At 37.6% G+C, this 24,290-nt stretch overlaps 1 protein-coding gene across 8 annotated transcripts in view; it reads left to right on the forward strand.

Moving 5' to 3' along the window:
• LOC139140086 (RNA-binding motif, single-stranded-interacting protein 1-like) overlaps positions 1-24,290 on the forward strand; it is a 118,003-nt gene that overhangs the window by 16,686 nt on the left and 77,027 nt on the right. For 4 of the 8 annotated variants that reach the window (XM_070709095.1, XM_070709092.1, XM_070709094.1 and 1 more), the window contains exons 3-4: positions 15,644-15,736; positions 22,484-22,696. In XM_070709095.1, the coding sequence (XP_070565196.1) occupies positions 15,644-15,736; positions 22,484-22,696 (306 nt within the window). The remainder of the gene's footprint in view (positions 1-15,643; positions 15,737-22,483; positions 22,697-24,290) is intronic. The other 4 variants (XM_070709096.1, XM_070709097.1, XM_070709098.1 and 1 more) reach the window with 1 other exon arrangement.

Below are 24,290 nucleotides of genomic sequence, written 5' to 3' on the forward strand. Positions count from 1 at the left end.
GACACACTAGTGAATAGAACGTTCTGTGGTTAGCTGATACAATGGTGTGTACACACATAAAGAAAAGACACTCCGAGTATGCAGTGCCCCTATTGTCAGCTTGGTGTATTCATGCGGAAAAGCAAACTTGGCTTGATAGTATTCAGAATAGGAGTCGTCCAAGAGCTGTCTTCCATGTTGTACTGTCTTCAGTGTAAGTTCTTAATCCAAGGGCTTGAAATGTGCTACCAATGCACCTCTCAGATGACAACCAGTGTTGAGACAGTGTCCAAAGTGCAACATCTAGGGTAAAATTTCTGAGACGTAATCATGCATCGTGGGATTGTCCTGCTCTTTTTGCTACGAGGAGATATCTAGAGAATATGAGGAGGAAATGGTTAATATACCAACCTACCAGGGTTTCATATTGCTATTATCAATAAATAAAATGATTGATCGATCAATAGAATAATTTATACATGCTTTCATATTTCATTAAATAGATAAAAGTTTGAGGAATGTCATGAAAGTCTTTTGGTATTTCAGAAAAATAATGGATGTTAAGATCCAACCCCATTGCATTACTCCCCACTGCTTTAAGAAAAACGCACAGGGGAAAAATTGCTTATTTGCATATCAATGTATAGTTTGCATGTTCTTTTGTTGTGAAAATATGTTCTTTTCACATATGTATAATTTGCCCAACAAACGGCGGTGGGGGTGTGGGGGTGGGGGGAGGGGTTTGCCCACCACACAAAATACCTTGTTTTGAGGGAGCCTTTGCTCAGTATATTAGTACTCTTGGCAGGTGTAAGAAAAAAACAACTGTCAAATACTTTTTATGTCAAGTTTGAATAAATTTTTTATCAATTTTCACTAACAACAGAAGCATCTGTATATATTTTTTCATTGATAATGACCTAAGTTAACGTGTATGGCAAGTAGATGTGGTATTATACCGGTATGACAATGCAATTTTTCTCTCCATTTTCCTTTTCACTTCAAATTACCAAACTGCAAATTACAGTTTCTTTAAAGGAAAAAGCAATTTTGTAGTGGATCTAAATTGGATTGGAATTATGTCAAGAAATCTGGGGGAGATGAATGTCATTATACAGGGAATGAAATTTTTTTTGCTGAAATTGTAGAATATTATTTGCAGTTCATTAGATAATTGTATACTGGTATTAAAATATTATGAGATCTCCCTGAGTTGTTGTGAATATCGCTGCAAGGACAATTCTAGAATATCTGTATGTGCCTACATACACTGAGTGTTGTGCATACACAACAAACACTGGATTTAGAAAGCCATGAAAAAAAGCAACTTGTATGGCAACAGTGAACCATACCAAAAGGGTGCTGCTTCCAATGGTTGGATTGACATGGAACAAACATTTTTATTTGGAAAAAGTACACCTGTTTTTGTAAGAAACTTTTGAAAAATACACTATTGAGTATTCTCTGTCAGAATGGATGGATTATTCTGGAATAGCACAGGAATCTTTGTTTATTTGGAAACAATTTCAGCGCTGTTTTTGAACTTTCAGATTGCCTGTCAAAGAAGTGTGTTTAATATCAGGCACAGCTTGTGTGTAGGTGTACACCGGGAATGTCTATTGTGGATGTGGCAAATTACAACGGCTGTGACTGATAGGGCCAGAAGCTGTAACTTTTCATGATTTTTGTTTTTTTGAATGTCAATAACAGTTTCCTGTGCTACTCCCCAAAGCATATTGAGATACAAGGTATTTGGCATGTAGGTGTAGCCTGGACATGTGTAAACTGCGTTGTTTTTGCTCCGGACTAGAATTGAAATGTTAACAGGGCATTCTACAGACTTAGATGCTGTATTGGCAAGCTGAATTATAGGCAGTGTAGTAACATGCTTTGGAGAGTAGATAGAACAAGAACTGGCTACTAAAATAAAAAAGATAGTAAGTAAAAAAAAATCATCGAAAGTTACAACTACTGGCCCAGTAAATAAATGATGAAATGTGCATTGAATGAAAGATATTGGGGAAATGTTTCATTTCCAGAGTGGGTGTTTCATGGAATTTCAGGAAATGTTGCAATGACGTTGCTGTCAGAAACCACATGCCACTTCTCAGAAGTAGTTTGCTATTGCATGTTAAAAAAGGTTTCATTAAGTGATTTCCATCGTTGGTAAACTTCTGCAAGGTTGGAATGAATCCCCTGGTGTCTTTGACCACCCAACAATTTGATTGATTAATTGGTTTTTTTTGGACAAAAGTCATAACTGGTTAGTTTGTGGTTAATTTGATGTGCATAGGTAAGGATAGATCTTGCTCGTTTGCACGTAAAATAGTGTCTGACATCGTTTTACTGGCTGCGCAAGTTGGAACTGATGCAATTTCACCAGGTAGAAGTGGCGTATGTGGTATGCACCAGACAAAAATAGTATGCTTCACTGTCTACAGCTCAAAATGCCAGTGTTTGTCTACAGCATTGTAAATTGGAACACCCTTAACTCAACTGATAATTTACTGATCTGCTTCAGTAAAGTTGAAGTTTTCAAGCTTGCTAATGCCAGTGGGTTTTTACACAAATTACCACTCATGATTTGCTTCTGCATATTTGATAAATTACATAACTCAATGAAAAATAGTATTCATGACTGAAGAATGATTTGTGAACGAACACACTAGACAGATTGCACTGTCATCTATGCGTATTGTACATGCCTAAAGAATGTCAATTTTTGTCTTTCGCATTGTAAATGTAAGTGTAAATTCAATTGACGATTTATGGATCTGTCGTAGTAAAAATGAAGTTTTTATGTTGCTGAATGCCGTTTTGTTCTACTCCAACTATTTCCCATGTTTCACTTCAGCATGGTCGACTGGACACATGGACTCCATGATAATTTTTTGTTTTTGAATAATCATTCATGGATACTCGGGACAGCCTTCACTGTGATCTGTTCACATAGCCCCCAGAGCTTGAAAGCCTATCAGGTTTCTCGTAGTGCAGCGTGGACATGTCACCGACAGTGGAACAGTAACCCGGCATATTATCAGGTTCAAAGGGGTCAGTGCTTGATTCCCATTAAAATTCAAAAGTCTTAATCAAGTTGAAACAGTTGATATATTTCCCTGGCTCGTTGCTCTTGTCATGGTTTACTTGCTCACGGCGGTTCACTTTTAGATTGCAAACACATTTTGTAATGTAGTTGCAGTTGGTTGACCTCTAACATTGGATGAAAAGCTTAGACTGTCCTGTTTCGGATGACCTTGCTGCACTTGATACAGGCTGTGGCCACTATTCTTTTCAAAATGTTCGATTTACACAGTGTAGACAAATTGTTGAAATGTATTTAATGGTTCCCTGAGGAGCCGATAACAAATGTAACCCTTCCCTGCAACTGAATTTGGAGCTATTATGAAGTTATGCTTGTAAATATGGGAAAAAAGTATAATTCATCTGAAAAACCCTTCGCTTTTATGATACCCTGTTTAATGTCAATTTTAGATCATCAAATCAAATTCTGTTTTGTGATTATTTCTGCTCAATGTAACTACTGGCGCATTGAATCTAGTTATTATGTAACATCTTCCGGAAAGAATGACTCCAGTTTATATAGCGCAGCAACTTGTGTGTCTTCCGTGTCAATCTCAGAGTATATTCGTACACATCAGGTGATCCTCCACTTAAATGACCATCAGTGGAGCCAGGAGTTGACATGCTGTATCAGTACCCAGCCATTGACTTACCAACAACTGGCTTACTAACAACCAAGTGATCTTTTGGCCAAAGACATCTGTTTTGGACTCTATAGTCAAACCTTATATGCAAGGCAGTTGATATATAGCATAATCTGGAGGGCGTCCAAGAGAGCATGTTCCTCCCAGATAGCAACAATTAGGAGGAGAGCCTGGTGTCCACCCCTGACCTCCTCTCATTCAGAGCAAATATTAAAACTTGTAGAAACCAATCATTCATAGCATATAACTGGAATCTCCATTAATTCACCTTGCGCCCACCTCTCCCAGGTCTGTCAAAATGTGCACTCCCCTCTCCATCTATTCCCGCACCCATCATTTCCTCTATCCCTGCACTCATCTTGCTACATGAATGTGTCCCTACATCCACCTATCTCTCTTTCTCTCTATCCTAATTGCACCCACCTTTTCCTGTTTTCCTGCACCCACCCCTCCATTTGTCCCTTACCCACCTCTCTCCATCCCAGCACCCACCTCTCTCTCCTAGAAACCACCTCTTCATGTGCCCCTGCACCCACCTCTTCCTCAGCTGTCCTGACACCCACATCTCCTGTGTCTCTGCACCCACCTCTCTCTGTCCCTACACCCACATCTCCCTCTGTCCCTGCACCCACCTGTCTGTCTGTCTGTACATCATCTCTCCCTCATTTCTCTCAGCATCCAAGTCATCCAGTATCCAATATAAGATAAGAATGGATTATACTTCTAAAAAAACTGATCGGAAGCAACTACTTGTGATTTTGTTATGTAAAGAAACAATTAACTGAGCTGGGATTGTACACATACATTACACCTAGAAATAGAAGAACCCATGAAAATCATGTCAATTGACTGCAGTATCACATGAGATTGATTCAAGGGAAATCTTAGCATATAGCACGTTGTGCATAAGGTGAACTATGCCCTAGTCATGTTTCAAAATTAACCTTAAATAATCAGCTGCGGGATGTGTAAATACCATGGCAACTATCCATTAGATGATGAGGTTCTGGAGTTGTCTCTAATAGTTGACAAATAAAGTGCTAATATTAGATGATCAATGTATAGATCTAGAAAGATTTGCAAGTCTCTTTCATTAATAGCTGCAGTCTTTTTTTAATGAAATTAAGGCGATACTGAATGCAGGTATGGTTAAATAGCATATTTCGTTGTAAAATATATTTGATTAGCACTGTGGTACTGTAGCAGATGCGGTTTGTATACATTTCCCTCTCCGGTAACTATGTATTTGCCATGTGATATTGAGGTCAAATTATTCCTTGCTCATGTTTTATAAGCGGTTTTAAAAGGAAATCGATGTTCTGATACGGTATTTTGTGTAAACTATTTGCTCTGTAAATTTGTATAAAAACCTGCGACATAAAAAAGATCAAATAGAGCTGGCCTCAAAATATTTTTATTGAGCGTTGTAGTGAAGAGTCAAGATTTTTTCACCTCAGATTGTCTGTCGGTCACTGTTAGTTTGTCAATTGTGAATGAAACAAGCAGGGGAAATATTTACTGCTGGGTGTATCAAATGTTCTCTCTCTTTACTGTTAGAATGTTATTATATTACTTCCAGATCAGGGTTCTATGCTTGTCACCTTTCAACTTTGACCTCTCACCCCAAAATTGATAATAATCTGAAGTGAAGGTACAGAGATAACTCTTACATCTCATAAGGGAGATTATTTTCCCATGAACTGCTTATCAACAGTGCCATGCCACCATCTTAGATTTTTTTGTCTTGAGAATATCTTGTGATTTCATTCAACTTTTTGTTTACTGTTATCAGTAAAAGCTTGTGTCATAGTTCAGCATGTAGAATTACTACCGGTAATCCCCTCAATAAGATATTATAAAAAATGAAGTACAATGTTCAGTTTGATTGACCTAATTATTAATATGATTATGCTTATGGGAAATTTCTGCCATGATAATGTTGTGTTTTGTATGGAATGATGCTGAGACGAGGATGTAACTCATGATGTTAACAGTGAATAATTGAGGCAGGAAATCTTGTTGCAAAAGTTTGCAATAGAATCTGTTTGATCCGAAAAAAATGTCACAAAATTTTACACTGTGCATTTGCACTTAAAGGAAACCAAATGTCATCCTGAATTTCGATAAGCAAGATAGTCTTGTGCAGCCAGTATTGGAGCTTGCATTTGGTCTTGGGCAGCTGTGATGTCAGAGATCCCTGTACTGTGCTGCCTGATCCTGATAGCTGAAAAATGTACAGATGGTGGGGCTGGCTATGCTGACAGTACTATCACTGCTGGCCAGCTGATATGTTCAGTAAAAAGTCATGAATTTTTGGCGGAGAGCATATCTGCAAACTGCCCTCCCCTTTCACCTTCCAATCATTGTGGTTAAATACATGTTGACAATTTATTATCTGGTAATTGCTCCTTGTACTAAACTCTTTGATTGGAGATAATAGTCAGCATTGTAATACTTTGACTCACTTTTCAAAGTGAGCATACAGACTATTTTGTGTTTGTCAGTGTTCAACATCTTCACAAATTATAGCCATTGTGTGGGCAAGCCCTTATATCCTGCTATGCATGTGTATATAGTTGATGATAACCTGCAGGAGAGTAAGTGAATTTCAAATATTGTGTGAAAATTGCAGTGGCCTGCATTCAGTATATGAAGCCATTCATGATGGACACAGCTGAATGCCATGTCCACACACCAATCATTATCGGCATGCATGGACAAGTAAGAAATGAAAGCTTGTCACACAGAGATCATGTTTGTGGCATGCCAGGGATTATGAAGTGTTCTTTGTATGTTTCATTCCTTTGCCTGGGGTATCATTCCACCCTTCTGGAGGGAATTCTTCATTAGAACCTTTACAGGTACACATTGGATTTGGATAACTTTTCCATTGTTCTGCTTCTCCTATCCCAATAAAAATACCAAATATTCCTTAACGAAGCAGAAGATATTTCATAAAACGTGAATCTCCATATTAAATTATGCATTTTCTGTACACCATGTGAATTCAGTAGCTGTTGTGAATACAATATTCCAATGATGTTTTTGGTATTTACTGTTTATCTCCCTGACCTCATTAAATTATTGCACTCAGAATGAACCGAAATGAATGAAATGGTCCGGCCTTAATCCCACCATTTTCTGCGGAGAGGGTCATCCATAAAAGATGGCGAGCAATATTGGAGTATGGGAGGAGTTTGAAGTGTACATGTCATGCATTGTGTTAAACTGATAGCGGTGAATTAGGATGCGTCTTGTATGTAGATACTTGTCCGAGGTATGTGAAGGGGTCATTTGTTTGACCGAGATAGACCTCAGTTCGTTGGAGAAGTAAACACTGGAATTCCTCAGCCTCATAATTTATTGCCTGACCTCAGGTTATAGTTCCATATGCCAGCTGAAAGCCACACATCAGTCTAATTCTTCATCACAGCGAGCGCCAGTATGGTTGTGAAAGCCATTTTGTGTCTTCATCCTTCCCTCCTAATTGTCGGCGAGCTTCTTCCCAAACACTTTCCTGATTGATTTTGTTTCCATGGTTACCACATCATCTTCATCCTCTGTGTCAGATATGACTGCTGAAGGTCCCCCTTTGTCAAGTCTTGATTGAAGTTTCTAATTGTATCCGACTCTCATAATTCTAAGAAACAAAAGAGACAGAATTTTGAAAACAAAGAATGAATCGTGAAATCCTCATCACCACGCATAATTAAAATACAAGCATGATGAGGTTTAGTATGGCCTTTATGTGAGAGTGAAAGAGTGCACCCAAGTGTAGGCCTCAGTTCCATTGACGTACACACATTCAAGATGTTAGAAGGACGTATATCACAGGGCTAGCTCCACCCCCAAGAGCTCCTTATCACTGTCTTCCCCCATTTTTTTCCACCGATTGCCGTGCGTTATTTTGGCCTGCTGACCGTGGTCTGTGTGGGACATGGAACAACAGGTACTCCACATACTCGTCTTTCATTGTGTCATGCGTCCGTTTTCAAATCCGGCCAAACAAACCACCATAATACCGAGTGCACTGACTCTTTGCATTAATATTATAAGAATTGTGCCAGCTGTAATGCAATGGCCTCTGTGTTATACATACACACACCCATTGCTATGTTTGTGAACGTTTGATTTTCAACAGTGAAGTTCATTTCCAGGATCCTCTGATCAACAGGAGCTGATGAACCATGTCATTCATTGTTATACCTGAGGACTCTCTGTCTGTTGTTGACTCAAAGATTATAGTGTGACCTATATTGCATTGATTGCAGCTGAGAGTCAATTTTAAATGAAGGCTATGATGCATAACAAATGTGTTGGTAGATCATGTACTGTATAGGGAACATCCCATGTAAATATGTGTGTCAGATATCCCACAATTCAGTACTGTGGAACAGTTGTGATTAAATTGCTGAGTGTATAGTGTTTGAGCAAGAAGGTCTAAAACACTTTATATTAAAATGATTCCCCCAGTGTTGCATATGTGACATCAATATGTCAGTGAGCGTCAACAACTGATCTTTGTTTTTGGACAGCTGACACAAAATACCCCATAATTTTTTAGGGCGGTCGGGTCATCTGAATAAATATTGCTGCAGTCTTTCTCTGCCCCGAGCTGACCCAGATTTCAGTGTGCATGTAGGTCAGGGTAGTATTAATGCGATTGGTCAGCCGTCATGAAAGAAGTGAATTGTATGGAACTCCCTATGCTATGCATCTTTCGGATAATCCTTTAATACATGGGTGCAAAAATTTTAGATATTTTGACCTGATGGACTCTCCAACTCTACATGGATACTTTGCCGCGACGATACCATGAGAAATAAACATTGTGGGTCAAATCTTTTGTGATGTGGAGATTAATGTGTAAACGTCATGATCCTGAAACCAACATGGGAATTATCTGTAATTTTTTTTTCGTTTTTCACAACGCCCAAATTATACTTCGTACATATGATGAAAGACTGTATATATTGGAAATTTTTGTTGTTGCAACACTGCTCTACTTTGTCCAATACTTGATACATCTGCTATGATAATCCAATACCCAAGTTACGACTATTTTTAATTTAGAATTTCTATACTTAGTTGTCTCTGTAGGTTCTATATTTAGCTTGGAGTCCATCGCCCTTCTCATTTCTCAAAGTGTAGGTTTGATGATTTGCCGAGTGCAACATCCATACATGTACATTTCAAGATAAGAGTGGGGATTTTTTATCCTTTCAGGTATTAGTTAATAAACCACTGTATATAGAAATTCAAATCAATACATTCTGATTGAATAATTAATGTATAATTAACTGAATTAACAAAAGCAAAAAAAATAAATAGGTGTCCTGAAGACAATCTTTCGAATTTTAGATTTCTAGGAAGTCAATTCACGATGTTCCATTGTTAATCTTTAGTATTCTGATACTGTCTTCATAAATATGTTCAAAAAATTTTTGGGTGTGCTTTTAATTTAATTTTATTCTGATGTGATTCAAGTCTGTACACAGAGTTCACGTCTGTTTTGCCAGACCGATTTCAAAAATATCCCTGTAATTTGTAACTGTAATGTCGGTAATCGTATATGTAATGCATGCAATCTGCTGGCAATTTATACAAAAGCTCAAGCCCTTACAGCCGATTTCAAAAGAATTTGATTTATTCAAAAGTCCTCTGTGCTCAGCAGGTCTATTTTTGGCAAGGATTATGTCTTGTCTTTGTAAAAAAAAAAGAGAGACTACAACGCTAGCTTTGTGGATGTTTTGTCAGCAAATTTTAGTCAGAGGGAATCATATTACATTAAAAGCAGGGTTGCATAGACCTGATTAAAGGTTAGAATTTATAATTGAGAGTTGACATTTCGTTTGGATGTCATGGGAAATTTTCCTCTGAATATTAAATGTACTGAATTTCAGCGTGGGAATCTGAATAAAAATAATCTTGAAACTGTCTTCTCGCCATATGCTGAATGTATATATTTTCACCTTGGGCAAAAGTGCTGTGACCGAATATTTGACAGATTTAATCAAAATTTTCATAAAACCTGCAGGTCAATTGAAGTATGAGGAAAGTGTATTCTTTGTTGCTGTGTTGTGTATCTTAGAATTCTAACATCAGTGGTCATCGTGTTCAAACAAGAATTCTACACATTTTCATTGGTGGAGCCCGTATGGTGAATTTTTGGGGTGATTCCATTTTGGCACAATTAATATCACTGACTTTCTCTTGTTGGGGATCAGGACTACACACATTCCTGAGATGTACAGAAGTCACTTTTAATTGTCCGACATTCCACAGAAAATCTGTATTTGATCGCGTCTGAGGGCACCAGTTCACCATGTACAAGCTGGGCTGACTGAAATTGGCCTTGCAGGGTTATCAGGTACCAATGGTCCTTGACTGGTGATCTTAGAACAGGTCATATCAACTTTTGCAATGGCTTGTCATATACTATGGTTGGTTCTTTTTGTGCTCTCGTGAACATCTGAATATACAAAAAATGGATGTACTAATTTCTAATGTATTTGAAAAATTTCTAATGATACTTTTTCTGTCTGAAATATCAGGACTCTAAAACTGAAAGGAGAATAATTCATGTTCAAGTGAAATTTTGATGTTGCAGCATTCATTGATATATATTTATTGCTCACTAGACAGCATATAAGTTTTGCAGTGTTAATGTTTTGATTAGTCTCAAAGTAATGGATGTTTTTTTGAAAGTAAATTTTTTCTGGATTGACACCCATTTCATTGTCTAGGTACAAGAACTCATCAGATTGTAGGTTGTATTTTCTAGAAATTTCTGGCACAGTCCATCTTTCAAAGAAGCTATTCAAACACAGTTGTTTAAATGTCTGTAGGTCTCAACAGATGATGTTCTCACAAATAATCTGATGGTAGAACATGTTATTTTTTGTGAAAATTGTTCTCGTCTCAGAAAAACTCAGACACCTAATTTAGATTTGTTCAAATTATGATGAAAATCTTGTCAAAAATGTTTTAGCTTACAAAAAATGTCACTGGTTCTATATGTCTGATTGCATCAATATTTTTGATAGGTTGAAAATGTTGGTAATTTATGGTAGTCATTCTGATGCTGAGTTGATGCCTCCCTTGTGATGTTCCTCACTCAGAATTATCTATAGTGTGTGGGATGTTCTAAATTGTGCGGAAGGAAATTCAAAGGTTGGTGATTCTGTTATGTCAATATTACAAAATTGACATGATAACCTGGTGTGAATATAGAATCCCGATGCTGTGACGGTAAAATGCTTTCTGTTCAAAATAATCCTTAAATAGCAGTCAAGAAATCGCAAGGCTTTTAATACATGGCAGACAAAATGTACAGTAAGGCAAAAAGTGCTATTAAAACTTAAAAAAAAATGGAACTGCATTAAATCTGTCATTAAATATTATGATGGTACTGTGGCATTTTATTTTTTTTTCGGCCCAGTGGGCCACACCCAACTGTGTGTGAATTCTTTAACAAGAACCAGACTGGTGAAATAACATAGCATGATTGCGTTACTCAAGCTTGTCGGAAAAACAACCTTTAAAAAGAGATTCTTGAAAGCCATGTAAAACTTAAACCATGGTGAATAACCCAAGTGGTACGTAACCACTTAGATAGGTAACTGTATACCTGTATTTTGCAATCTTTCTCATCACTGGCTCATTGAAGTTAGGCAAACCAAGGTGACTGCAAAGTGCGGGAAAAAAAAGGCAGCTATATTGTATCATGGGTCAAGTTGCAGAGTGTAAAACTACCTGAAATATAACGCAGTACAGAAATCTGTACATAAGTCTATGTGTTAAACATTGTCCCACAAACACCTAATACATCTTGATCCATCGTAATTTTTGGCGAACAAGGGGGACTTCGATGCTTCATCATTGTTTGATTTGTATTGTTGTCAGACACCTGTTGCAGTAAATGTTCAAAAAAATGAAAAGGCTTTCAGTGAATTTTATTGCAGAAACACTTCTTTGGATGCTGTCACACTGCAACACAGTCAGCCTGGTGTATTCTTCCTTTGACAGCCTTTGACTTTTTAAATGTGATTTTACAATGACCCCCTGACCTCTGCAAAGCATGCTGGGAAGAACTGTGACATCACATGCATGCCAGAGTTTGATACAACCATTGAAAAAGAAGCCGCCTGTGTGTTGAAAAAATATCACTGTGACATCCTGCAGGTACAGATTCTGAAGTGAAATTTAAAAATGAAAAACAGGTCAAATTGTAAGTTTTAAATTAATGTTTCCACAGGAGATTTTATTTCTCTGCAATGGGTTTGTGTTCTGGTCATCTCCAAAACTCTTACTATTCTCCACATCCCCTTATGATACCAGAATTCAGGTAGTTTTGAGCCTCGAAATTGATAGATGTAAACTTTTGCTCGAACTCTCCTCAAAAAAATTTACCCCATTCTTATTCAAAATCACGAACAAAAGTCGGGGCTCAAAATGCGAAGTTTGATTGTACGGAAACAAATTACCTTAAATTTACTGATATTTGAAATTCGAAATTGCTACCATCTGTGTAGTAACTGTATGGAGGAACAGGAAATTTTTGAATTTCGCAAAAATATGCAGGTGAAAACTTAACTTACTCCACAAGTTTCAAAATGAGGCCCCAAAAGTGGTAGACACAAGAGGTTGAATATCTATCCCTGGGGAAAATTCTACTTAAATCAGAAAAATGTATTAATGAATAAACATACACATGTCACCCAGGAACATAAAACAAAAATACAATTTTATTACACAACTGCAGGGTAAAAGCATGGTGCAGATGCTTATTAATTGATCCATATAGAATTGTTTTACATGATTTACCGTAATTTCCGAAGGCCTGCATGCAAATGAACAATTTTATGACAGGGACTGTCCAGATAGGTCAAAGCTCCACAAGCTGTAACTGTTGATGTATTTTCCATTATGTTTATTCTGTTTGTAAAATACAGTTTCATGTGCAACGCCCAAAGTCATATCAAAATACCAAGTATTCGACTTGTAAACACATCCATCTAACTCCTCACCTCTCTTTGGATCATAATAGTGGATTTGTCATGGTCCGCCAGTTGCATGCTACAGAAGATTTTCTCGAGCATTCCGAGGTATTTGACTTGAAACATTTGCTAAATACTGGCCATTACAAATGTTTAACTCAGAGTTGATGATACAAAGAGAACTCGTACAGTGACCTCGGTCAGGTCACTGATAACCAATGTGTCTGAACATAACCAGATTACAGTGTTTCCCCTGGGTTCCAAAATCTTGTAGCAAATTTGGCTAGAAGCCCTAAAAAATTATTCGCCAAACGAGATTTCAATTAGCCAAGCCGATACCACTGATCACAAATGACGTCATTTCTTTCTCATTAATATGCAAAAATAAATATTTGTCTGCATTTTCCGTAAGAATGACCGAAATAAACCCTGTTAGTGCTACTATGGATACTAAAAGTAACACCAATTTATGGTTCAGATTACAAGGTGCCAACATCATCCACGCATACAACATAAAATTTGTCCGAATTTCAAGCGACATCACGCGAGCGACACTTGTCCAAAGTTAGGCGTATGCAACTATATTCAGTAACAAACCTGAAATCGCTATCGTGCGATACTGTACATATCGCTACAGACAACGGCACGAAACCTGGTTCAGCATACTAGTTTTTTCAAACGAATCTGATATCCATTCTCGTAGCAGTTCGAAAGTAAAATACTCTCAGACTTGAGAAATATGTGCATTTTTTTAGACTTCCAATACATTTGCTTTACGCTTGAAGTTTAGCAAGCGAAGCTCGGCGCTCGGACAGCGCACAGCGTATCGATGGCGCTCGGGTCAGGGGTCATCATCAAAGACGTCAGTGTGTATTCACAGCAAGCTTGCCATGGATCGCGGAAATCACGGATCATAAATCCAAATGTTCACGTCTCTATTATGTAAATAGAACCGTAAAATATCAAATATATACCATTTTGATATGGAGGAACATCTTTTTGTTTCACTGACGATCAAGTTAAATGCTCAAATATCGCGACAAGACTTAGCGTATTTGCACGATGTGAATGCGGAACTAGGCGACTCAGCGGACGAGCGAGCGCCTTCTCTGAAAGTCCGATGTCACGTCACAATACACCACGGTCCGTGATACACTGAAAATTGTTGCGAATTTATATTTAAGGAAGCCAATTCACACAAGTTTCTAACGCCAGTAAAGGTATTTTCTTGTTGGCAGCAATACACCACGAACAGTTTCGCTATTCAGGTGTGCCTTACTCGCTCTACGTTCTAAAAAATGCCATGTGTATGCATGCCGTTACCTTCCTTTCCAAATTCACGGTCGACTTTCGTACATTGATCATAATCTTTCTTTCCATTTCATAGCTTTACTTGCGCGGAGAATGTGTGTTGTAGGGTGGTTCCCCCATATTGGTGGAGCAGCCAAAGTCAAAAAGGAAAGTTTGCCGTTTTTGCTTAGTTTCACAGTCACTACGATCCTTCAGTGTTGACGATGACATGGCTGTCACTGCACGGAGTTATCACACATTGCGCGTAGTCAAACCCAAAACTTCGCAACATTTTAGTCAACTAGTCATGATATACATGCGGTACTATTAATTTGTGAGTTATTTCGTTACAATTTATTCATACTGTATGTGTTACAAATAGGATCTCCTGACGCATAAGGTCGGGGATGTAGAGAGATAAAGCATGACGTCTCAAGTTGAATGCAGGACATCGATGTGCGCGCGGACAGACAAAGTGATGACATCATAGTGCAATTTTCGATTCGCAAGTTTGGCTAACTTTTGCCAAAATCTTCTCGCCAAACGCTACTTTTTTCTCGCATTTGCGATTTGGCGAGTGGGCAGCGGAAACACTGGATTATCCTTTATTACCCTATTTTCAGATCAGATCTATCTCTTACTGTGACCAGAACATTCAGAAAGTGCTGAAAAGTGATCGATATCGAGATACTGATGTCAAGAACCTTACTGTTAAGGCGTCAGTGGGATGTTGTCTGACCTAATCTTATGCACTGATACCATTCTCAACTGACAAAAATTTTCATCACTGCATGTATGAAAAAGCTTGTTGAGCTCCTGTCTGGCAAAACATACCTATTCAAACTATTTTAAGTCAGTCAAAGACCATATAACATGAAATGTCTTTTGCAAAACCCTTGGGTCTAATGATTTTGCCAATGCAACATAGAGTGTCACGTAATCTCATCATCACCAGAGATAATGTCACTGAATATTGCCAGGTGAGATTAGAATATACTCACGTATCAGTAGTTTTTCAGTGTGACACTGACAGTAGTGAAATGAGACTTTTGACAAGGATTACGCCAGAGAATGTACATGATCATTAGTCATCCCTGGTTGATAAAACAGGTGAAGTGAAATTTGATCATCATGTGTATCTTCTGCACATATCTGGGCTATTAACTTTCAATATTTGTAATTACAGTCATCAAAAAATTCCAGTTGCTGAACCTATCAGTGAATATGTTATGTCCTAAAGGTTACACAAATTCAGATAATCACGTCTGTTGATGTAGCAATCGGTCTAATATTTCACCAATTTTGTACATTTGAGAACATATGCACTGGGGTTTTCTATGTTGAGGTAACCAATTTGCATAAAATACTCATTGTCACATGACTGTCACATGACTTATTTGCATGTGTCAAATGGTCGTACACTGTAGGAATACATATCCTCTGTAGGATAATTGCATGGAAGATTCGCTCTGCAGTACCATGGTGAAAAGATTTGAGGTGATTAGCTCGCTTGGTTCCCCTCAGAACAAATTTAGCGTCCCTACCTCTATTACATGCTAGCTATCAGTCACAAATTTTTTTTATTTATTTATTGTTTATCTTTTGTATGAATTCCATCTTTATTATCCGTTTACTTCTTTTATTTTGTAGCGGCTGACCACTGCTAGTAAAGTTGCTCCATCTCCCAGCAAGTATATGTACAGGTCTTCCTCTTATGCTTGCTCTTATCCTACTTCAAAGCAGGTATAGTGTCGTCTTTACTGTTTGCCTGCTTTCTGCCATGCCTGTACACATGCCACCGTAAATTAATCCAACGTAATATAATTTATTAAACACAATCACCACTAATCATATGCATGATACCTTTGACCTTTCATGTAACAATATTTGAAGAACACAGACTTTGCTAAATGTAGACATAGACTTGGACATTAAGATTAAAAAGTTATTAAAATTAATTATTAAAAAAATGAGATTAAAAAATGAGTTTTTTGAAATCAGATGTTAAATAACTCTGGCTGCTTGTACAAGGGTAATGATCAATTCATTGTACAAAAGACATTTAATCAATGACCCATAACCTAAGGTTTGTGTGTTTGTTAAGTATTACCTTCCCACTCTCTTTCATGTAAAGCTCTTCATGCTCTCGAGACTGAAACCGTTTCATATTCGCCCTCTTCCCAACAAGGAGGCACATTCCTCACTGACACTTGGCATTGCCTTCAATAAAAGATACCTGTTATGTTTTACACACAAGTATATGTTTTGGGTTGATTTGATAAGTTGTAAACCTGTTATTGCAAGAAGATATGTTGAGAAATGTTGTTCATCAATGGCATTATTAAGGCCAAAAGATCTTTATGTGTCCGTAAGTGAAAGTAAAAATTCAAAGAAAGATGTAATCTGTACAAAAGATACCATTCAGGCCATTTAACAATTTCACAAGTATTGAAAACTAAAAATGTTTGACAGGAATGTGATATTACATTTGTACTTTCTGTACCTTATGTTTTACAGGAGAATGCAGAAAAATGAAAAAGCTGTTGTTGTTTCCGTATTTCAATTTTTACAAAGAGTTTACATATTCAGATAAAATCTCAGGGTATGCTTAAATTCACTGCATGAAGTAGTATCAGTGACATTTATTGTTTCTGAATAACTGGTCAATACTTGCTTGCCCTGTTGAATATCTTTTTCATTGATTATGCTTTCCTTCTCAAACACTGCTACTCAGAGTGTCTGCTGGTCTCATCTGTCGATATCGTATGCACTTGTTCCAATCAATCATGCGAGTTGAGAAACTTCCTTGTATTTCTGATTGAGGGTTAAAAATTGTTCCTTGTAGTCTGCTTTGACAATTATCAATTTCCGTTTCAATACTCGATGTACATGCATTTAAAAAGCATGAGAACAGTGTCACGCGGTGGTGTACAATTTCATTTCCTCTTAAAAAACGCCAGGACCAGACAATTCATGTTTCCTCATAAAAGTGAGCTATATGCTGAATTTAAAGCCAGGGTGTGCTGGTCAGATTATGACTTGCACACAGAGAACTCGGCATTACCAAAGGATGGATTTTTTGTTTGAAGTTTAGAAGGGTTTGGAAGGGAAGAATGTATGATATGAACGCTAAATAAAACCTTCCTTCACAATTATCAACATTCCATGAGGTAATTCCATGTAAATTAAAGATACTGAGGAAAGGTCTGAGTGTGTATGTGTGCAAGCCAGAGGGAGCCGTGATGGTATTGTTTTTTTCTCCTTCTGTACATCACAAGAGTATCCGGAAATATTTGGAGTTCCACCCAACCCCAGTGGTACGTCCCCTTTGTTTAACTTCTGTGCAAGTGTTTACAAAGAAAGCCTTCAAGATTCCTGGAGCGGAACATTTCCATTGCCGGTATTGGCAGAATATCAAGGGATAGGGCATTGGGAATTAGAGTAGGAGAGAGGAAAAGGCAGATCTCTAAGGCTGTGGTTTACTATAACATTAGTACCTGTGGTGTTGGTTTTCAAGGTTCCAACTCCCAGTCTCTATACATGAACAGATAAAATTTTGCCTCAGAAAAACCAAAAACAGAACCAAAAAAGCTAACAAAATTATATACATCCCACCTGCACCATCAAAATACTCCCAAACCAACACATACCCTAATTTTTTAACCACCATTTTACTCTGTAGAGGTCCTTTTCTGTTAAAAACAAGAGATTTGGGCCAAACCATGGGAGTGAAAGGGTTAAATTTATTGGTATTGGCTAGATTTCTAAGTGCACACATTTTTTATCACACCCCTTTGAATTGATGTTTCATTTACAAAAACCATTAATGGCGAAGTTTTTAAGAAATCTGGTCACGAGTACTCAACCATACAAAGATTGATTCAGTGCGGTGTCATGGCAGCCAATATAAGTTCATGCTGCCAATATTGACAACTGTATTTCTATATTTCAAAGTAATTAATCCGGGAGAAATAACCCTGACCTGTGATTGGTTCAATCTTTTTGTCCAATTTCAATTTTTCCCTCAACTGCACACCAGTATTGAAAATAAATACAATTTTCAAGGCTTGAAAGAGACCCATCAACTTCCCTGGTAATTTGCATATTCATGTCCGGTCGACCCTGAATGGTCCAATTGCAATTTTGTACCTGGTACAAGCCTCATCCAGGCAGAGAAATGAGAGTGCCCGGAGGTAAATATGCTAACAAACCAAATTAGGACCTACAAAATAGAAAAAACACAATAGACATACAGATACATACAATGCGTCTAGATTTCAATTGGGGCAAGTTGATTAGATTATGTTCTCTTTGGCATTCAAAACATGTTCTGCAATGAATGGTTCTACAAGCCCCAGAAGATGTACAGCCGGGTTTTGACAATTTATCTACAGGCAGCCATTTATGAAAAAAAAAAATTAAAACTCAATCATCCGTTCACAAAAATTTCAGTACAGACTTTGGTTGTGCACACCTTTACGGAAACATCGTCAAGGTGGTCCAAAGTTCAAGAGAGGTAAAAAGAATTTGACCTGCATTCCTCGGTCATAAAATGTTATGGTGCTGGTTGATTCACATAGAGATAACAGGCAACAAGTGTAGACATGCTAAATACCAAATTTTGTGACACTAAATGAAACCGTTTGATTGACTCACACTCTCTAGTAAAGTCTACCACTTGTATGGGCTTTATTTTAAATCTTATGAAGTATTAAAAGCCTTCAGGGACTTATTTTGGTGAAAATTAAAACTCTATAGGGGGAAAAACAATTTTCCCTATAGAGTTAACACAGGGATGGGGCCATTTTGAATTTTAAATATTGGCAAATATTGGACAATTTGTTTTTTCATATATGCAAATTTTGCATGATGATTTTATACTTGATTTCCAAAGGGAATGGTTCAAACTTGCCTTATCAAAAGTGAAGTTGTTCAAATTTGAGGCATGTACTACCAGATACAGTGACCATTGATACAGTTCTCCCAAACTGTAAGAATCACCTTTTACAGATTCATATCCACTTTGTATCCACCATTCAGTGTTGTACAACCTTCAACATTACATTCATTGGTCTTCCAAATTTGGACTCTGTGGTGGAAAATGGCTGAAGGTACTTATATGTGCGTACGGAATTTGTTGGGTACTGATTGACACCATTTACTTATATGTACACAGCTTTGCTTTCAGTACAAGTGTCTTATTCTTCATTCTACGTTTTTCAGTCATGTTTCATCCTTTCTCGGTAAAGTGGTCCAAAGTAAAACTTTCTGCAGAACAAAAATTGTTTTACCATTTGCTTCAGGTTTTATAAGGAAAGTCACCTGTTGCTAAGTGACATGAAGTCTCAGCTCTCCATAAGTCTGTAACTCACCTAAAGAGAGGACAAGTAATAACATGTAGATTGACTACACCCACTTTGAAACTTTTGAAAGTAAGTGACCCAGCAAGGGGTCAAAGCTGTTGAACTATGACCTTTTTAAATGGCGGGTTTCTTCTCTTATCTTACCAATAGCATTTGCGAGTCAAATGAACTAAATTACATCTAAATATAATTATTATTTTGCAACTTTATTTTCTGGAGAGAAGACGAAGTTTTGACCAGTCATTATTACTCTAATTGGATCCTTGAAATTTGAAGACTTTTGGTGAAAACTGCAGAAAGCAATCTCAGCCATCTTCCGGCCAAAATATAAATTCTTTATTTTCCATCGAAAATCCAGTTAGGGTGCTCCAAAAATGTATTAGTTTGATAGTGATTTTGTTTTTAGCTCACATTTTTTATTTACTTTAATCCACAAGAAACATTAAAAGTGACAGTTATTTGTAAAATTAAAAAAAGTTTATGGACTGGTTTTAGTGGAGTGTGTAGGTTTAGATACTGAGAACATATTTTTTCTCGATCTTTGCAAACACCACAGATAGCCAAAAAAGAGCCATATGAAATAGGTTGTCAAATGTTCAGAAAATGAAGTTTAATAGCTTTGTCAGTTTTTATAGCTCTTCCACTTTTTCACCAACTTTCTACTGTTCCCTTGGTGTGAATTTTGCCCGATAGTTGGAAATACCTACAAATTTCAGTATTTCTTGGTCTGTTGAACCCTTACACCCATAACTCAATTTATTTTTGTCGATAAGTTCACAGTTGTCAGTGATTGCGTAGAGGAATACTTCTCGTTTTTGTGTTGCTCTTAAGTATTTTCCTGTTCTGCAAAACATTTTGCAGTGTCCACATAAATTATTGCATGTGGAAGAAATTGAAAGTAACTGTCTTAAAATTTTTCAGAATCTCTTACTCTTTACTCTTCCAGAAAAATTTCCAGTATTTTTGTAGTTGTAATTTGAACGAGTTCATTGAAGTGGAGTAACTTTTTCTTTGTTCATAGCAGAGAAAATTAAATGCAACATTTTTTATGCCTTTTGGGCCAGACCCTTGAGATTACGACTAAAGTGCTGCTCCCAAATTGTTTGATCTCTACTTCAAAAATCAGAGAATCATTGAGCCCCCTGCGTTGTGTTATGTCTTTGCTGTTCAATCCCCCCTAGGCATTTGCACGAGGTCACATAGCCTTTGGAGAGTTAATCCAGTTTGAAAAGAGGAGACAAAAATGTCAATGATCAGGTATTTTGCAAATTTCTCCTCTCCCTGGGGCTGAATATAGAGTAAGAAATTCATGCACTACATGGTGAATGCCAACGGTACCATGTTACTGGTACAGCCTACGATGCATTAGCTGCTCAGGGGTTTTGCAGTTATTCTGGAATGCTCTAGCTTTGGGAATAGAGAACAATAGAAACTATGAAAAGGTCATGGCCAAACTTTGAATCATTGACCCGCATTCTGAACCACAAGAACAAAACTCTTGAATTCTTTCTCTATAAATAGTACATTTAAAGCTATTGTGAAACTCCGGTAAGTAAATATGGTTGGAGTGGTCAACTGTAGTTTGCCGTTGTTCACCTCTAGAGTTTAATACCCTGTAAAATGTTCTGTCCCTGAAAAAGTGACAGTACAATATCTATCGTTAATCATGTAAACTTCTGATTCCCAGCATAGGAGTGCAATTTATCCCTTTCAATGCCATTTCCCTACACAGTGGTCAAAAATGGAATCGAACCAAAATCATGTCAAGAAAGCTACCAAGGAATAGAATTCCAAAATCTCGTAAAGATTTTCTCAAACTCCAAAGTTTATGACCTGATCACAGATTTATATGGAGTTTTTAAAATCCCGAAGACAAAGCAAGTGTTGATGTCTCATTATTCACAAAAATCACCAAATTTAAATCATCGCCCTACAAAGTTGAGAGTGGCAGCCATTTTGAATTTCATGCTAGTATATTTGGATTTCATGGCAACTGTGAAGAAAGGATTGTAAAATTTTGTGTAAATTTGTATTCTTGGTGTTGGTTCTCTTTAAATGTGTAAGTGTGTGCTCTGTACATCTGGCTGGGTAATCAACCAAGCTGAACAAAGATGGGTCATACCCATTCATTTTGTCATTCCCTTTTGATCATGTGATTAAGAAGTCTATGATCATGTGATCTTGCATCCTTCTACCCATAAAACTGACACAAAAGTTCATCATAAACTTGCATTCCATGCTACCCAGTTCAGCCGCAGCCTTTCATTCAAGCTCACCTCCTCATTCAGCTTGGTGTCTTTCAAGGACGATTGTGTTTAATCAGCAATCTACAGTTCAGTTGAGAGAAAAAATCCACATAAAAGGGCCTTCTAACCAACGCCTATGAAAATTTATGGTGTTACATGTAAAACTTTGGATTGGTTTACACCTGTCAAGCCTTATCATGTAGACTATTGCAAAGGTCACTTCAGGTCATCTGGCATATCAGCAAAATCTCTTCAGCAATTATATCCAAATCTACCATATCATTATCTCCTTATAGAAGTGCTAATTTCAATATATCTTTCCGTCCATATTTTGTTCTAAGTGTACTTCATCATTTGTTGGTGCAGGGTATATTGTGATAGCAGGCAGTTCGAAAGAGCATCCCAGACTTTTAGTACATGAGTGTCCATATTTTGATAAGTTGAAGTGTGGTGCAGTTTTCATTCCAGAAATCCACAGCCCTGTGGTTTCCTGGTAAACATTACCCCGGAAATGTAAGGACAAGTGGACTTCCTGCAGTCAGAGTGTGTGTAATGTCACAAAAATGTTGGCTGAGAGGATTTAGAAAGCTTTGATATCTGCCAGCTTCAGATCCTCACCTGCACAACTAGTTTGTATTTGACCTTTTAATGGTTTTGAACTTCTTCGGTCAATTGTAGGAATCCCTTTAAATTTCATGAGCCAGTCTGACAACGAATATACGTATGATGTTTAAGTTTGTTCGGAATAAAAGCAATACTTTTTGAGTCGGTAGGGGATTGAATTGGCTTTGCACACTTTACATTGCTTTTGCTCACAGCATCATGTTAAACATCAGTAAAATTTCACCATTTTCTTGCTTTTTTCTGCATCCTCTTTACAGCCTCAACAGAGTCAACAGAGGGCCTCATATGCAAGCAGTAAACGTAACATGTCACCACAGGCACCACCGTCGGCTTGGCAAACCCATCCAACCACCGCTGGGGGATGGGCTCAGCTGGGCTTCCCAGCGCGCCCGGCTCCCCCATCAGCACGTTATCCGAGTCCACATCAACCAGGGCCTGCGCCTGCCTATGGTGCTTATACTCAGACTACAGTAAGTGGCACCTCTCACACACACACACACACACAAATGTGCATCATTTCTACTTGCGGTGTTCATGCAAGCTCATCCTTATCACCCCTATGGCAGAGCAACTCACTTTCAGCCGTTCATTCACCCCTATCTCCCTGTATGTTGGTCCAGCCATGCCATTGAAAACTTTGTACCAAAGTTCAACATAATAAAGGGTCAAGGCAAGCTAGAGAAATTCAATGCATAATCAGTGAGAATTCGATTGCTCATGGTGAAATCATTGGCCTTCTCTTGACAAATGATCCAAATCTAACAAAATAATTTGCCCCAAGAGTACTAATTGTAAACTGCTTCTTTCATAATTCACCTGTCTAATTAGGTAAATTTCATGTTTGCAGGGTAAAATTAACAAGTCAAACCCATCATTGACTTTATAGACTTTGTGTGAACCTGTGGATGGTGCTCCTGGTAAAAGAAGTTCACGCATTTCCCTACAAGGGTGCTTGGCCACCCATTGGGTGAAATTGGCCATTCTTTTGTCAATCCGAGCAGTGGGACCCCTCCGCACAATTGAAGTGCGCATTGTCCTGAAATAATGCTTGAACATAGCCTGTATTGTCATTCACACAGCATGCAAGGTCATGTGTCTATAGGGAAGCTATTACCGAGGCGCTACAGAATGAAAGAAAGGAATTTCTCGGTCTGAATTCTCCCCTCCCCATTTCTTTCATGCTTATATCATGCCAATTACTCTTAATGTTCCCAAGGATAAATCAGAACACTTTATGCTGGAATTACCCTTCTGGTGAGGTGATTCAGCGAAGTAAAATTGTCTTATTGAGCAGTTACGTGTCTTCACTGACTTTGTTTGAACTTCTGCATGATGTTTGAATGCTGCTGGTGCTAATTGGCAATCAAGACTTCACAAACACACTGAAGGAACAGATCTGTCCATTCTATAGTGTTTTGCAGCATCCGTGGCTTATGCTCATGGCAAGAAATAAGTACATTATCTAAACTTTCACACTGTGTATATTCAAGAACCAACAGGATTTGATAATTCACAGCGTGTACACACAGAAACGATGCTTGCTGTGAAACGCCAACCAAGGCTTCTGGTATGTTTTGTGGGGAATGAAGGTGTTTTGAGTGAAATCTAATGACGCCATGCCAATTTTTGCTTCTTCTATTTTACAGCTTTCTAGTGATTGAAAGCTGACCCAATGCAACTTTTCAGTAATATTTTAATCATTAGTAGGAATACTGTGGCATATAAATCATTCATATGAGAGTATTTATAGAAGACCTCATTTTTGCCGTGAGCAATTACATCACTTGCAGTATTATCAGGTCACTTGTATATCAAGAATTTTCAGTAAAACTGACAGCTTAGAAATAATCTGACCGGTTCAAAAATATCTGTAATTACAACCAAGCTTTCAAATTCAGATTTCATCGATGATAATATTTTATCAGCTCAGAAGTAACAGAAAGTGAGTGGACCTCACTCATGTTATAAAGACTTAAAAACATTCTTCCACTGGATTAATTTTAGAAAAAAGAGACAAAAGGACTGTGAAACATCCTTTATGAAAATTAATCGGACCGATCACTT

Source organism: Ptychodera flava, chromosome 9 (assembly GCF_041260155.1).
Source record: "Ptychodera flava strain L36383 chromosome 9, AS_Pfla_20210202, whole genome shotgun sequence".
NCBI lineage: Eukaryota > Metazoa > Hemichordata > Enteropneusta > Ptychoderidae > Ptychodera > Ptychodera flava.